Source organism: Leucoraja erinacea, chromosome 1, assembly GCF_028641065.1.
Source record: "Leucoraja erinacea ecotype New England chromosome 1, Leri_hhj_1, whole genome shotgun sequence".
NCBI classification, from domain to species: domain Eukaryota; kingdom Metazoa; phylum Chordata; class Chondrichthyes; order Rajiformes; family Rajidae; genus Leucoraja; species Leucoraja erinaceus.
Window position 1 is genome coordinate 34,174,746 of NC_073377.1, and position 17,054 is coordinate 34,191,799.

At 40.8% G+C, this 17,054-nt stretch overlaps 1 protein-coding gene across 7 annotated transcripts in view; it reads left to right on the forward strand.

The window, feature by feature from the left end:
* The window catches only part of celf4 (CUGBP, Elav-like family member 4), a 1,152,430-nt gene that overhangs the window by 1,092,751 nt on the left and 42,625 nt on the right, over positions 1–17,054 (forward strand). For all 7 annotated transcript variants that reach the window (XM_055632378.1, XM_055632399.1, XM_055632405.1 and 4 more), the window contains 2 exons: positions 9,356–9,436; positions 15,386–15,529. In XM_055632378.1, coding sequence (XP_055488353.1) covers positions 9,356–9,436; positions 15,386–15,529 — 225 coding nt within the window. The remainder of the gene's footprint in view (positions 1–9,355; positions 9,437–15,385; positions 15,530–17,054) is intronic.

The following is a 17,054-nucleotide window of genomic DNA, read 5'->3' on the forward strand; positions in this document are numbered from 1 at the left end:
GACGCAGTGTTGCTGTTTTCCAACGGGAACAGTGACGGTCGCACCACACATCTCTGTCCTCCAGTTCCTGCGGGCTTCCGCTGCTGGAAGTACAGGATTTTGGAGTGTGTGCTTTGTTAAGGGGTTGGACAGGCTAGATGCAGGAAGATTATTCCCGATGTTGGGGAAGTCCAGAACTAGGGGTCACAGTTTAAGGATAAGGGGGAAATCTTTTAGGACCGAGATGAGAAAAACATTTTTCACACAGAGAGTGGTGAATCTGTGGAATTCTCTGCCACAGAGGGTAGTTGAGACCAGTTCATTGGCTATATTTAGTTAGATGTGGACCTTGTGGCTAAAGGGTTCAGGGGGTATGGAGAGAAGGCAGGGATGGGATACTGAATTGGATGATCAGCCATGATCATATCGAATGGCGGTGCAGGCTCGAAGGGCCGAATGGCCTACTCCTGCACCTATTTTCTATGTTTCTATGTTTCTATCATCATTCCTTACAATGCTATATACGACAGTGATCACAACTTCTACTGAAGTGTGGATGGCCATTGGCTCGCTAGAAGCTCATCCACCCTTTGACAGGCCTTGTTTTTGGTCCTGCTGGGGGTCCACAGCCCCCTCCTCACCTGGCAAACCAGGTGGGGGAGATGGTTTAGTTGCTGACTATCCGACCATGGATCAAGTAGTACGGGATTACATGGTACCCGTAGCGGGGGGGAACTCCCTCTGACCTGACCTGACATCAGTCCTGAGCTTCTCTAAGTATCTAATTTTGTATCTGTCAACAGTTTCTTGACAGATCCCAAGTTTATATCCCATCTAGGCAAAGTACAACATTGAATTCAACCTTCAACATAACAAAATGACCTAAGGCAATTTACAAGAACATTATTGAATGTAATTTGTCACAGTACATTATTAAAAAAGGAGGCAAAGTTAAAGAGGCCAATTTAAAGTTGTGAATTAAAAACGGACAGAGAGGTTTGCAGAGAAAATTCCAGGCAGCAGGTCCAGGCAATTGAAAACAATGTCATGAATAGAAGAGAAAATAAGTTTGAAAGTGTGCCAGTGGCCAGAGTGAGTTAGGGAAGCACAGAGATCTCAGGAGAGTATGGAGCTTGAGTGTGATAATGTTACTATGGGAGGGTTGGAAGATGCAAACTCATCCCAACAAAAATAATGCATTGAAGTTTGCATGCGTAAAATGTTTGGGAACCCATACGGCACCCTTGCAGCAGATGGAAACTACACTCCAGTGCAACCAACATAACACCCAAATGGAAATATACGTCCAGTTCTCAACACGCTAATGTCAAATAAGCATTGGATGTTAAGTGCAACCTGAGCTAACTTGCATTTCATTTTATATTGCCAAAAATAAACTTAAAAAGTAACTGCAGAAGTTCAAAATCATGCACATTCTCTGGTTGTGGGCTCAAGTCCCATTGGTACACTATTGCCAAGCATAGGCATCAGATTCTTTGAAGAAATAATTTATTATTGCTTTTCTGTTTCTGTTTCATATTATTGTTGTGATTTTTTTTTGATAATTTAGAGTAAAGGGAAACATCAATGGCAATTTATCACTGGCCCTGGGCCATCTGTATTCAAACTTAAAGATGGAGAAAAGGTTAATATTGAAGTTAATATTATTTATTCAGTTTCAGCTCAGTACAGATCAACTGGGGAATATAATCACATTGGTGAACAGGCGCTAGATTAAAGGACACACTTCAAAGAAGGAATATTTCTTTGAAATGTGTCCTTTAACTTGCTTAGGAATTAATTTAAAAAAGCATTTATAATACAGAAGAATATCAAAACAATAGCAAAGAAAAATAAAATAAAGATATATGTAAAACAATTAATTAATTCACAACAGTTTACGTATCATTAAAAACAAGAGTAGTGATTTGAACGTTACCATGGTAACATAAAAACGTTATCACTTTGTTGTGAATTTAAAATGGATTAATTTGTGAGAAGATTCTCTGATTTGTAATGTAATAATATCCAGCCAGGAGTTATGCTTTACCCATCTATTCTACGCATCCATAGTTTTACCTCGATGTGTTTAGAATGATCTCAAATCCTATCTGTTGACAATTATCAATCCATTTTTGGAAACAAACTGAAGGTTTCTTGCTCCAAGTCGGTAATATGTCTAATTAAGTTGCACTATAATGATTAAAAAAAGGTTTGTTGGTTCATCAGAGCACAGAAGGTGCGTAATGAAAAGATTATTTCATAACGATGAAAGTTCTCTCAAATAGGAATACTGAGAAGTGACCTGAAGAACTCATTCTATAGGATTAATAAGGCATTTCAAAAGGATGACAAATAGATAGCCTCATTTGTGAAGAAGGCCAGAACTAGTGGCCATGAATATAAGACAATCAATAACAAAATTAAGAAGCAATTTGGAAAGGCCATATTCACCCAGAGAGTGGCTAGAATGCCGATAGTCCTTTCAGTATTATTTGAGTTAAGGGCCTGTCCCCTGGGCATGCGACCTGCATGCGGCAAGCGCGACCTAAAGGGTCGGTCCCACCAGCATGCGCCTGCATGCGGCAAGCGCGACCTAACGTGGTCGCTTGAGCCGTACGGCATGCGGCAAGCGCGACCAAACCAGAAGCGGGAGCCATGCGGAGGTCAAGTGAGTGACACGGCATCGAGGCGGCTGCGGGCCCGCAGGCCGTTGTCACCCGGAATTTTTAAACACGGTCAGATTTTCCGAGCCCCGCGTGGTGTCAGGACCAGCTCCACACAACTCCATACGGCTCCGGCAATTGAAGTGGGACCGGCCACGCGAGGCCGTACGGCTCAAGCGACCACGTTAGGTCACACTTGCCGCATGCAGGCACATGCTGGTGGGACCGGCCCTTTAGGTCGCGCTTGCCGCATGGAGTCGCATGCTCGTGGGACAGGCCCTTCACTTGTGAAGAAGGCCAGAACTAGTAGCCATGAATATAAGACCATCAATAACAAAGTTAAGAAGCAATTTGGAAAGGCAATATTCACCCAGAGAGTGGCTAGAATGCCGATAGTCCTTTCAGTATTATTGGAGTTAACGATCAAGAGTCAAGAATGTTTGATTGTCACACTCCCCGGACTGGATGGCATCTCACTTGCTGCAGCTATAGAGGCACATTAACACAATTACACAAGAAATAAATAAACAATAAACAATAATATAATAAATTATCAGTTAAACTAGGTAACCAGACCATAATGGTGCCAGCCAAAGTAAGCAGTGTGTCCATAGTAGTTCATTGCTGAGGTAGGGTTGTGATTAGTGTTGTGCAGGGTGGTTCAAAAGCCTTATGGTTGATGGGCAGAGGCTGTTCTTGAAGCTGGACATAACAGTTCACAGGCTCTTGAATCTTCTTCCCAATTGTAGCAGCAAGATGAGACCATGGTCTATGATAATATCAGCTGTCTTTTTGTGGTAGCGTTCCTGTAGATGCCTTTGATGGTGGGGAGGTCGATACCTCCAATGGATGAAGCAATATCCACCAACATCTGCAGCTTCTTTTAATTAAATACATTTAAAGGGAAGAAAGAAAAAGACATGTGTAAGAAAATAATAGTAGGCGTTGGGTGAAAAAAGCTGGAAATAAGCTCTTATGGGGCAGTATATTTACATGGACACTGCCCAAAATAACTTTTCTCTGAGCTGTGAGTATTGTGTACTGTAGTATTGTGTGTATTGTGAATATAGTGCCTGCTTTGATAAGTTAGGAATGTTACCTTGGAAGAATTCTCTACTTGAGGAAGTGTGATGAAATGTTCTATGTTCAGTTGAACAGAATTTAATTTTATCATTTCTTCCAAAAAGCAGAAGTCCCGACAGTAAAATGAAGTTCTTACATAAAACCTGAAATCAAACTCATCTGACAGAATTTTAAATAAAAAATAAACATGAAGTGCTGGAATAACTCAGTGGGCCAAGTAGCATCTCTGGAGAGCATAGATAGGGGTTAGGATCCTTCTTCAGCCTGCTTGCAGAAAGCTGGAAGAGAGGAGGGCCAGGACAAAGCCTGGCAGGTAATAAGTTGATACAGGTGAGGGTGGTTTTTAATGATTGGACAAAGGTCAGAGATGAAAAGGCGGAAGGTTTGAGACAAAGGCATTGAAGAGTTGCAAATTGTGAAGCTTGAGGAAGGAATGTAGGTAGGTTGTAAGCTACCCAAGCGGAATATGAGGTGTTGTTTCTACAGTTTGCATGTAGCCTCACTTTGGCAATTGCCCCAAAACAGGAAGGGCAGAATGGGAACAAGAAGAGGAGTTAAAATTATGATTAGCAACCGGGAGATCCAGCAGGCCTTGATGGACTGAGCACAGATGCTTGGCAAAATGGTTGCTGAGTCTTTGTGTGGTCTCGTCGTTGTAACGGAGATCACATCAAGAACACGGGATATAACCATATAACCATATAACAATTACAGCACGGAAACAGGCCATCTCGACCCTTCTAGTCCGTGCCGAACACGTATTCTCCCCTAGTCCCATACACCTGCGCTCAGACCATAACCCTCCATTCCTTTCCCGTCCATATAACTATCCAATTTATTTTTAAATGATAAAAACGAACCTGCCTCCACCACTTTCACTGGAAGCTCATTCCACACAGCCACCACTCTCTGAGTAAAGAAGATCCCCCTCATGTTACCCCTAAACTTCTGTCCCTTAATTCTCAAGTCATGTCCCCTTGTTTGAATCTTCCCTATTCTCAGTGGGAAAAGCTTATCCACGTCAACTCTGTCTATCCCTCTCATCATTTTAAAGACCTCTATCAAGTCCCCCCTTATCCTTCTGCGCTCCAAAGAATTAAGCCCTAACTTGTTCAACCTTTCTCTGTAACTTAGTTGCTGAAACCCAGGCAACATTCTAGTAAATCTCCTCTGTACTCTCTCTATTTTGTTGACATCCTTCCCATAATTTGGCGACCAAAATTGTACACCATACTCCAAAATTGGCCTCACCAATGCCTTGTACAATTTTAACATTACATCCCAACTTCTATACTCAATGCTCTGATTTATAAAGGCCAGCACACCAAAAGCTTTCTTTACCACCCTATCTACATGAGATTCCACTTTCAGGGAACTGTGCACAGTTATTCCCAGATCCCTCTGTTCACCTGCATTCTTCAATTCCCTACCATTTACCATGTACGTCCTATTTTGATTTGTCCTGCCAAGATGTAGCACCTCACACTTATCAGCATTAAACTCCATCTGCTATCTTTCAGCCCACTCTTCCAACTGGCATAAATCTCTCTGTAGACTTTGAAAATCTACTTCATTATCCACAACCCCACCTATCTTAGTATCATCTGCATACTTACTAATCCAATTTACCACACCATCATCCAGATCATTGATGTACATAACAAACAACAGTGGACCCAACACAGATCCCTGTGGCACCCCACTAGTCACCGGCCTCCAACCTGACAAACAACCATCCACCATTACTCTCTGGCATCTCCCATTCAGCCACTGTTGAATCCATCTTGCTACTCCTCCATTAATCCCCAACCATTGAACCTTCTTAACCAACCTTCCGTGAGGAACCTTGTCAAAGGCCTTACTGAAGTCCATGTATACAACATCCACTGCTTTACCCTCATCAATTTCCCGAGTAACCTGTTCAAAAAATTCAAGAAGATTAGTCAAACATGACCTTCCAGGCACAAATGCTGGAAACGAGGTTAAACAAGGTGCATGTGAATGATCTGACTCAATTCAAGGGACTCGTGGGGCCACTGGATGGAGGTATAGGGACATGTGTTACATCCCCCTCGCTTACAGAGGAAAGTACCTGGAGAGAGGATGGTTTGGGTGGGAATGGATGAGTGAACCAAGGAGTTGTAGATGGACCGGTCTCTGCAGAAGCAGGAAAGGGGTGGGGATGGGAAGATGTGACTGGTGGTGGGATCACATTGGCAGTGTTGATATGTTGGATGACTTAGACGTAGAACTGAATTGCAACACCATAAAGAAAGATTTATATTTATATGGCACCGTTTACACCTCATTGACAATGTCCCAAAGTGCATTACAGCCAACAAAGTCTTGCTAAAGTACAGTCACTGCTGTATTAAAATATATGTGCTAGACAGTTCGTATACAACATACTCCCAAAAAACTCAGTTTAAGATGTACATACATAAGAACATATATATTAGGAGCAGGAGTTGGACAACTTGGCACCTAATGGCTGTTCTACCATTTAATAAGATCCTGGTTATTTCTGATTTTAACCTCATCTCAACATTCCTACATGTCAATGGTAAACTTTCTTTCCTTTGGCTTCTAATTGGCTTTGTCTAATTGGCTTCTGTAAATTGTCCCTAGTGTGTGTAGGATAGTGTTAGTGTTCGGGGATCACTGGTCAGCATGGACATGGTCAGTTTCCGCACTGTATCTCTAAACTAAACTAATCTAAGCAATTGCTTCGATATTTTGATCATTATCATGATGCTGTTTTACAATGGTGGTTAGAGTACCTGAAGAATCGAGAAGTCCCAGTGAAAAGAAATCTTCCCCGCATTGGTGATCTTTACCTCTCAGTAATCAAATAACAATAATACAATTCAAAGAGATTGCCTGCTGATTAAAGTAAAAAACACTGCAGAGGGGTAATTTAACTTTTCTCAGGTGACTTACTGCAATCAATAATGTATTACAGCCGACCAACAATTGTGACTTGTCTGGTTCAGTTTTAATGTAAAGTAAGATAGGGAGTATAAAGATTAGGCAATCGATTATCATCTGTTTTCTGCCGTATTTAACAAAAGTAGTCTTTAGCTACTTACAAAGGTTTCATGGGAAGTGAAGCTCAGGCATTTCCAAACCTATTGAGAAAGATCACAGACAACTATAAAGGACCTGTCTCATTTGGGCGACCTAATCCGCGAGTTCTAGCGAGTTTGCCATTGACTCATACTCGCAGAATGATCAACACAAGGTCGTAGGAGGTCTTCGTAAATGCTCCTTCATGCTTGAGAGTGGTCTCCGCGTACTCGAGGCCTCAGCTAGGTCGCGGTGTTTTTTTCAATATGTTAAAAAATGCCCACAAGTAAAAAAAGGTCGCCATGGAAAAAAATCGCTACTTTGTTTACTCGTAGTAAGTCATAGTAAGTCGTAGTAGGTCGGCATGTTAGTCGTAGGTAATCGAGGGTAGTCAAAGGTAAGGTAGTTGTAGATAGTCTTCATCATAGTCGAAGGGAGGTCGAAGGAGGTCGTCTTCACTCTCCACTATTCGGTGTCCAATTTTCCCGAAGTTAGTCGTAGCTAGTCAAAGGAGGTCGAAGGATGTCTTCAACATGTCATTTTTTCAAACTCTTCTAAACTCGCCAATTAGGTCGCCTAAGTGGGACAGCCCCTTGAATAAGACATAAAAGGGCTGGAGTAACACAGCAGGTCAGGCAGCATCTCTGGAGAACATGGATAGGTGATGTTTCGGGCCGACAAAGCCGCTATCCCCTAGTCTCAATTTCTCCACCCTTCCTCCCACTCTGCTTCCTAATCTCAATTTCTCTGTCCTTAATCACAGGGAACAGACTATTGGCTGACGTCTGCTACAAACCTACCGACTTCCACAGTTATCGGGTCCACACTTCCTCCTACCCTGTTTCTTGCAAAGATGCTTTCCCTTACTCCCAATTTCTTCATCCTACTCAAGTTCTACTGGATCTCCCAGTTTCTAACCATTTTAACTCCTCTTCCCATTCCCAAGCTGACCTTTCTGTCCTGGGCCTCATCCATTGCCAGAGTGAAGCAACACACAAACTGAAGGAATGCCACCTCATATTCGGCTTGGGTAGCTTACAACTCAATGGTATGAATATTGAATTCTCCAATTGTAAGTAACTACAAAGAGCCCCCACCTCCCTTCTGCCACATCAATGCGCAACCCCTTTCCCTAATTCAGTTACCCCACCCCATTTGCAATACCTGGATTTGCACCTATTTCTCCCCTCCACTTCCACCTACATTCCTTCCTCCAGCTGTACAACTCGCAACTCTTTAATCCTTTTGTCGCACACCTGCTCTCTTTTCATCTCTGGCCCTTGTCCAGCCAGTACCCTATCACAAACCACGTGGATCAACCTATTCTCTGCCAGACTGTATCCTGCCCCTCCTTTATTCCAGCTTTCTACCTCTGCCCCCCCATCCCCCCTTACAATTGGACTGAAGAAGGGTCCCAAGGAGAAACCTTAAGGGCCTGTCCCACGAGCATGCGACTCCATGGGACAGGACCTTTACCTATCCATGTTCTCCAGGGATGCTGCCTGATCCGCTGACTTACTCCAGCACTTTGTGGTGTGGTGACTTACACTTTGTATCATTTTTCCAACCAGCATATGCATTTCCTTGTTTCTACACAAACAAATGTATCGATCGCCACAATCTGATTCACATTTGAAACTTTGTAACAATTATTATTATACCCCAGACTTAATGATTATAACTCTTTCATATAGGGGAATGTCCACATTTCGACAGTCACTGTCTGCTGCCATTTATTTTGCATTGATATCCATTTGTTCAGCGGAAAAATCACAACATTTGCCTGATATGAAAACATTTTAATGATCTAAGTTCAGATTTGTGTTTGCTAAAGAAGTTACTGCCTGTCAGAGAGAACTGCTTTTGTTTGATTATCAAGAACTTGATTTATGGTTATTGGCCTAAGTCAACTATTTTGAGTTAGATGATTTCCAGTTGTACACAAATGCTTGAAAGTATGTGCTTGAAAGTATGTGCCATTAGGCTCAAGAACAGCTTCATCCCCTCTTTTATCAGACTGGAACAGTTCTTCCATAAACTAGGGCACGGTCCCAGTTTTCCCCCCATCTATTTGCGGACATTGGACTTATCTGGACATCTGGAACTCCTATGCTACAATGCTGGGAAAAATATTTATATTCTGCCTTCTGGCATTTTTCTCTTTGCTGTACCTGTGGTATTTATGTGTGGCTTGGTTGTATTCATGTATAGTATTATCTGGTTTGATTGGATAGCTTGCAAACAAAAGCTTTTCACTGTATCTCGGTACACGTGACAGTAATAAGCCAATACCAATAACAAAAGCAGTAAAGTTAGTACATAGACACAAAGAACCACAGGTGCACATACTCCAGCTCTTTGGACCATTTTGCAGTAATGTTCATTGTATTCTTGCTTAGTGATGGACCTCATGATACATTCATAAGACTACATTAAAACAGCTGATCCAGAAAACACATACCATGGTTTCCAATAAAGAAATAGATTCTCGCGTTGTACATTTAGCTTGTACAGCGTGACTATGCAAAACGCTAACATAAAGCACTATCTTTGCATTACAGCTGCCTACCCTGCTGCTTACGGACAGATTAGTCAAGCCTTCCCACAGCCTCCTCCAATGATACCCCAGCAACAGAGAGAGGGTAAGTTATTTACTATATTCATAATATGCAATAGAATAAAATGTAAAACTTGCACACAAAGTTGAGTAAGTGAAATGTTGCCCAGCTTTCTATATTTTAACACTTCCCTTTGGTCCACCTTAACAGAAACGATGCAGGAATAATGACACTCATGTGGTATAGGAATGCCATTGAGTAATAGTCCTCGAATCATAGTGTCGTAATAGCAGGGAAACAGGCCCTTTGACCCAGCTTGCCCATGCTGACCAATGTACTCCATCTGCACTAGCCCGCATTTGGCCCATAGCCCTATAAATCTTTCCTATCCATGTACCTGTCCATATGTCTTTTGGATGTGTTATAGTTTCTGCAACATCAACCTCCTCCAGTATCCCATTCTATATACCCACCACCCTCTGTGTGAAAAAGTTGCCCCTCAGATTCCTATTAAATTTTTGCCCTCTCATCTTAAACCTATGTTCCTAGATCTAGATTCCCCTAGTCTGGGTAAAGGACTCTGTGCCTCTACCCTATCTATTCCCGTCATGATCTTAGATCAACCCCCAAGATCACCCCTCATCCTCCTGTGCTCCAAGGAACACAGTCCTAATCTGCCCAACCGTTCCTTATAGCACAGGCACTCAGGTCCTGGCAACATCCCCATAAATCTTCTCTGCCAGTTCACATTTGTATTGACATTGATCCCACCTCTCGCAGCTGCTTAGTCTGAAATCGGAATATTCAGCCCAAATTGTCTGATGCAGATGCTTTTGCAGATGAGGTGGGATTGGACTGGGTTATTCATTTTTGACTGGCATGGATATGATGCTCTGAATAACCATCTTCTGTTGTAAATCATTCATCGCTACAATTCTATGTTATAACCACAACTAGTTCAACTGTTTAATCAGAGAAGAGGTTCCATATTACGTTGCTACGTTGCAATATAATGTGTATAATGCATTCACTGCTATAATAAGTATATTGCCCCCACCACAGGTTTACCTTTTGTGTAAATCCTGGTAGTAATGGGCTGGATTTTGTGGAGAAATGACAGAAGTTCCACATGAAAATGTGGCACATTTGGGATTTCCATGCCAGCGTGTGTGAACACAGATGTCCTGAGCTTGTTGGGAGCTGGTTTCACTTGGCACATGATTCTTGAGGTAGTGAGCAGCCATGTGAGATTAAGGCTATTTTATTGAATTCTTATGATTGGTTTAGTTTGTTTAAATATTTTCTGTTTTAAGTATTCCAATTTATTCCTTGATAATGTTTTAATTTGATCGATCATTCAACTTTTAATAATTTTGTAATGCTTTTTGAATGTTTCTGAATGTCAGAAACATTTGTGGTGTTTTGAAAACTTTGACAGCTGGCTAACCACAGGTGGGTTCTGTAGAAGGTAGGTGCAATCTTTTCATGGAGGTCAGACCAAACGTAGGTTGGGTGCAAATACTGAGCAAATGATTCCAATACGACAAATGTAAAATGTTTCTGTGTCATGCATTCCATCAATAATGCCCTGAATGCCATTTTTAATTATTCACAAGAGTCTGGCTTACCCTGCAACACCCTCTCCAAGAATTTAGGCATCACTTTCCACACCCAGTCATCCAGCCTTAATAACTTAAACGTGAAGGAAAAGACAGAACAGGAACCAGAATTTGCTGCCAAAGCTGAACAGGATACAAGGCAACTATTTTGGAAAGGCTCTATACTTGGAACATTAACTGATCTGTCCAGAGCATTTCCAGCATTTCCTGTTTTTGGATTCATTGCTTCTGAAAAGCAAGTGAGATACTTTAGCTCTGAGTGGAAGTCATTATGATCTCCAAGCATACTACTGTTCTGCCCTTCAATAATTCAGGAATATAATTACTCGTAATATTACAGTAGCTTTAGTCTTTCAGGAGAAATTGTGATTAGTTAATGTATTTAAGTGCAAAGCTGTGTCTCTAGCCTTGCTTACTGTTCAGACATTGTGTTAAAGTAGTATATAGGTTTGCCTGACACTATAATTGAGTTGTATTTTCTACATCGCAACAGCAGCTGGTCCAGTCTGATCCATTGGCTGTGGTGCATTTTGCGATGCAAGTTTGATTTTATTTCAATGCAGAGGTTGTCAGGAAAATAACTAATCCTTAAAATGCAGATCCTGCGCAAAGTGCTAGCCATGGTTGCATTGGATGTTACTATCATACAAATGGATCAATTATAAACCAAATAGGTGGAACTACATTTTTTTTCATGTTCATAAGTCATAGGAACAGAATTAGGCCATTTGATTCATCGGGTCTGCTCTGCCATTCAATTATGGTTGATCTACCTTTCCTTCTCACCCCGATTCTCCCGCCTTCTCCCCATAACCCTTGACATCCTTAGTAAGCAGGAATCTGTCAATCTCTGCCTTAAAAATACCCAAAGACCTGGCCTCCACAGCCGTCTGTAGCAATAAATTCCACAGGTTCACCACCCTCTGACTAAGGAAATCTCCTTTCGAAAGGTGGGTCCTGTTATTCTGAGGCTATGACCTCCGGTCCTAGACTCACCCGCTAGTGAAAACATCCTCTCCGCATCCACTCTATCCAGGCCTTTCATTATTCGACAATGTCATGTATTTTTCAACAATCTCATGTATTTTCTGCATGCTTATTTGTAGAGAAATGTCACAGTGACCACTACACTACATGCATTCACTTAAGAACCTCATGTTTGACAAGTGTGATAGCATATTATACAGATGAATATTGGGTATCATACAATCATTAAGATTCAGTTTAGTATTTAATAGAAGAATGATGAGCTCCTATCCTGCAAATACAGCCAGTCCTAATGCAATTCAATAAAATAGAACTGGGTTATTCTCTGCTCAAGGGATGACCAATTTGTTTAAGATTTTATCAGATTTAAATGTGGCACATCGTACTCTGTTTCACTGGTGCCATGCTCTTTAGTCTCTCTACAGTATGAAGAAGCACAGCCAGCTGGTCAGATTTTCCAAATATCTGAAATTGACACATGCTCAACTGATCTGTAGAGTTTCCAGAAAAAAACAGGCGAGGTTGAGTTTATGATCAAGTACTGTGAAGTGCCGTTATGATAAAAAAAAATCTTCCTTGCAACAACATTATAGGCGCATGGACTTAGATAACACAAAAAACCATAAACCAAGCTCTGCTCCAGCTGTCAAGCATACAGTATGTCCATAACTCCAGTTTAGTCTGAAATTGTCTCTGCACACTCACAAAGCTTCAGAAAGTCGTATCTGGACTTTTTGTATGACTCTGGATTGTCAATCTCGAGCGCCATTGATCTAGTTTTCAGTTGATTACAAATCAAATCCCTTGGTTCATCCAGGACTTCGGCTTGGGGATGACTCAGAATGTTTTTGTAGATACACGGTATTTTTTAATGTATTTTTTCATAAACTTGATGATGCCTGTGGCATTTTTTATTTCGATCTGCTTACGAAGGTCCATATAATTGATTTGAAACAGTCCCGCAACCACTACTCTGCCCCCTCCCCCTCCTCCATGATCAGCCTCCGTACTCTGTTTCACTGGTGACATGCTCTTTAGTCTCTATACAGGACAAAAAAGCACAGTCAGCTGGTCAGATTCTCCAAACTCCAGGCCAGGGATTGAGCGGTAGGCACTCCTGATGGTGGTGTAGCTGACGCCGAGTGTGTTGAGTGATCTGGTGTTGTAGGCAACATGCTGATGCTAGTTTGTCAGAAACTTCTTCAAGCTAGCCTGACTGAAGTCCCCAGCAATGATGAGGAAGGCTGCAGGTGTGCTTTTTCATGCTCGTTGATCACAGTGCTCAATTCCTCAATTGCTAGCTTGACGACTGCCTGAGGCAAGATGTAAACTTCACTCTAATTAAATTGGAGATGCATTTCGGAAGAAAAACTGTTCAGCATTGTCAGATGCGATTGAGAATAATTAGTGAAGCAAATCGTACAATGTTACTTCCAGTTCTTATCTTTCTTAGTTTGTCCATATAATTCCCACTCACATGTAACCTGTTCTTCAGCTAAACAATTAATAACAACTTACAAAGCACCTGTAACACAGCAAAACCTTTCAAGGTCCTAGACTGGGCAGTTATCAATTAAATGTTGACATCACATCCTAAGATTTATAGTTACAATTACAATATTTAAATGATATTTAGACAGGTTCATAGTTAGGAAAGGTTTTGTGAGATATGGGCCAAATGCAGGCAAATGGGGCTAGCTCAGGCGAGCAACTCGGTCACCATGGACAAGTTGGGCCGAAGGGCCTGAATCAATGCTGCATAACTCTGACTCAATGCCGAAGTATTTTAAAAAGCAGAATAATAAAAACCTTTGAAATTTTTTTAGAGTATATTGAAGGAAAGAGCAATTGAAAGGTTTGGGTAGAAAATTCCAGAGTTTAAGAACTGCGTTGCTGAAGGCATGACCACCAGTGGTAGAAAGATTAAAGCTGGGAATGATTAAGACCAGTGGAATTTGAAAACAGGACAAGAATGTCAATGTCATGTTCCAGGTACCATGTGCCATTGCAGAGCAACATCCAGAAGGAGAATATGTCACCAGGATCTGGTATAACTTTGGGCCTGAACAGTAGGGGTTTGGATGGCCTTCCGTTTATGTTTAGTTGGTTGAGGGAAGGCAGCTAGAGTGCATTGGATGTAAGTAGCCAAGGCACGTTTGAGAGTGAGTCCATATACAAGCATGAGGGAAAAGAGACAAGAGATAGGGACATTTTATGAGTTTAAGACATGCTGTGATGTTATAGTTTCATCAGATTGGCATTCATTTTCAGGTAAGCTCGATGCTACTCTTGGCATGGACCGACAATTTCCATTAAAGGAGGCTTGGTTCTCCGGCTCGATGGTTAGAGCAAAAGATATAATGGGCACATAGTTAACAATAGTGGTAGAATCCTGCTGCTGCCCAGTGCCTCATGGATTCCCACTTTTGAATTGGTTTGCTCTGAATCGTCCCTATTTATCACAATGGTCCCCCCACATAATACCACTGAGGGGTGGCCTCAAAGTTAAGATGGGACTTCATCTCCACAAGGACTATGTGGTGGTCAACACCATTTTCCAACACTGTCTTGAACAGATCCCTGAACGACAGATAAATTGATGAGACACAAATAATGTAGCAGCACAATAGCAGTACAGAGAATTATAGAAAGTAGCTGAATCCGCATATTTGGATGCAGTTGCCTAAGTGCTGATGAGGCAGTGAACCCCATAGGTGTTATGGGGAGAAGGCAGGAGAATGGGATTGAGAGGGAAAGATAGATCAGCCATGATTCAATGGTGGAGTAGACTGGATGGGCTTCATTGTTGAAGTGTTTCTCTGCAATGTTTCTCTGCAAAATGGGTGCATACAAACTGATCGAAGAACAACCATTTAAGACACCCTTGATACTTTAAACCCTAGCAAAAAAGCCAAGCGACCAATAATTTAATATGTTTGACGTAAGAATGCTTATACGTTTATGATGTGATTTTAGCTGATTATTTTGCTTTATAATGAAGATTGGGAATTAACAAATAGACAATAGACAATAGACAATAGACAATAGGTGCAGGAGTAGGTCATTCAGCCCTTTGAGCCAGCACCGCCATTCAATGTGATCATGGTTGATCATCCCATCAGTAACCCGTTCCTGCCTTCTCCCTACATCCCCTGACTCCACTATCTTTAAGAGCCCTATATAGCTCTCTTGAAAGTATCCAGAGAACTGGCCTCCACTGCCCTCCGAGGCAGAGAATTCCACAGACTCATAACTCTCTGTGTGAAAAATAATGTAATATATATTCCACTGATGAAAGTCAGAGTTCTTAATGTGTTCTTTGCACCCTTCTTTCAAACAGGGTTGTGAACTGAGATGTTTATTTGACTGTCTTCCATTTCTTCACATTTAACCACCGTTTCAACCTAGTGCAATCATCTCTCTGCAGGTCCAGAAGGTTGCAACCTTTTTATCTATCACCTTCCTCAGGAGTTTGGAGATGCTGAGCTCATGCAAATGTTCCTGCCTTTTGGTAATGTCATCTCCTCAAAAGTGTTTGTGGACCGAGCGACAAACCAAAGTAAATGCTTTGGTGGGTACAGATAAAAAAAAGTTCAATTGCTATTCTGTCAGACATGGTTTTAAAAACTATATTTTGTGTCAATGCACTGAAACAATTATGTCTAAAATATGGGTCATTGCATAATCAGATTATTCTCCTGTAGTTTATTTTTTAACCTTTTCCCTCAGCAACCCAGTTATGGCTTTATCCAACATTATATTTTGCTGAGAGAAAAGGATTGAACTTTAGTTAATATTACAATATTCCTGCTTTGCCTTTAGATTACCTTTGTAAGTAGATGTGCAGAATACTGTATTTCCTTGAATAGAACTACGTCCTTGAGTGCATTTGTACATAGAATTGCAGTTTGCTACTGAAAACCCAGTTACAACAAGAAAATCAATGATCTTTCGACTAACAAAACTGTTCTGGTGCAAGCACAAATCCTATCTTGAAAATGAGATGCAATTAAAGCTGAGTAGTTTCTAGAATAATTTAGGACACTGGGTTTGACCGCCTCGGGACCTGAATGTACGCAGTTCTTTTTTTAATATTTGGTTTGCTGTTTATCAAAAAATGAAGTGAAACGTTTTAGCTGAGTCAATCACTCTGGCCATCGAGCTGTAAGATGGGACAGAGAAATGCTTCATTTGGATTCAGCATAAATTTGACAGGAGACCATTTGGTCTCTATTGAAAAACAATGTTCATTTTCTGAGATATATGGTGTGAATCGTTCACATTTGTGTAGCTTCCAATAAATTAATAATATTATCTATGTATTTATTTCAGAAAGCACATGTGACTTGGTTAAAATCTAAGAAATTAAAAGTTCCAAAATTGATTCCGGATTTCCCAAATTAAAAAATCGAAATGGATCAATCCCAAGTTACACTGAAGCTTTCCTTGCATAAAACAAATCTTTATGCATTAGCCATGTTTTCAACAATCTCATTAATTAGATTCCATTATAAACAGTCAGTTGTATTCAAGGAAACAAGATGTTTATTAAGTTAACCTGTGCACAGTGGTATAGACTTAAAATACAAAATCATTTTCTTGACCATTATTAGCAGGGTACTTAAAAAAATGTTTGGAAGTAGCAAGACAAAAACTTCATGCAGGATCAAAAGCTGTAAGTGCATATATCTCTACTGATTTGATGGCCTAATTAATGAACATCTAGCACATGTTGTCACATTACAGAATGACCTAGTATGCTGTGTAAACATATTTATCGCAGAGAGGAATATAAATAAAAGATAACATCAAAATATTTTATAATTTATACTGTTTCATTAAAGCCACCTTGCTGAGCGTGGCATGTTGAGCAATTGTTTTCTGAAAGAAACCATTCATTCAGTACTTAGTGGTTTCCTTCACATTGCAAGTTGTATGTTTGTGATATTGAGGAGCAGAGATTATCAACATATGTTTTGCTGTAAAAATGGGATTGCCACATCTTTGTTGTAAATCATCATATGGTGCACATGTCGCTAATAAAAACAATACAAAGTGATAACGTTATTTCTAACAAATTAAATGCTCTATTGGTG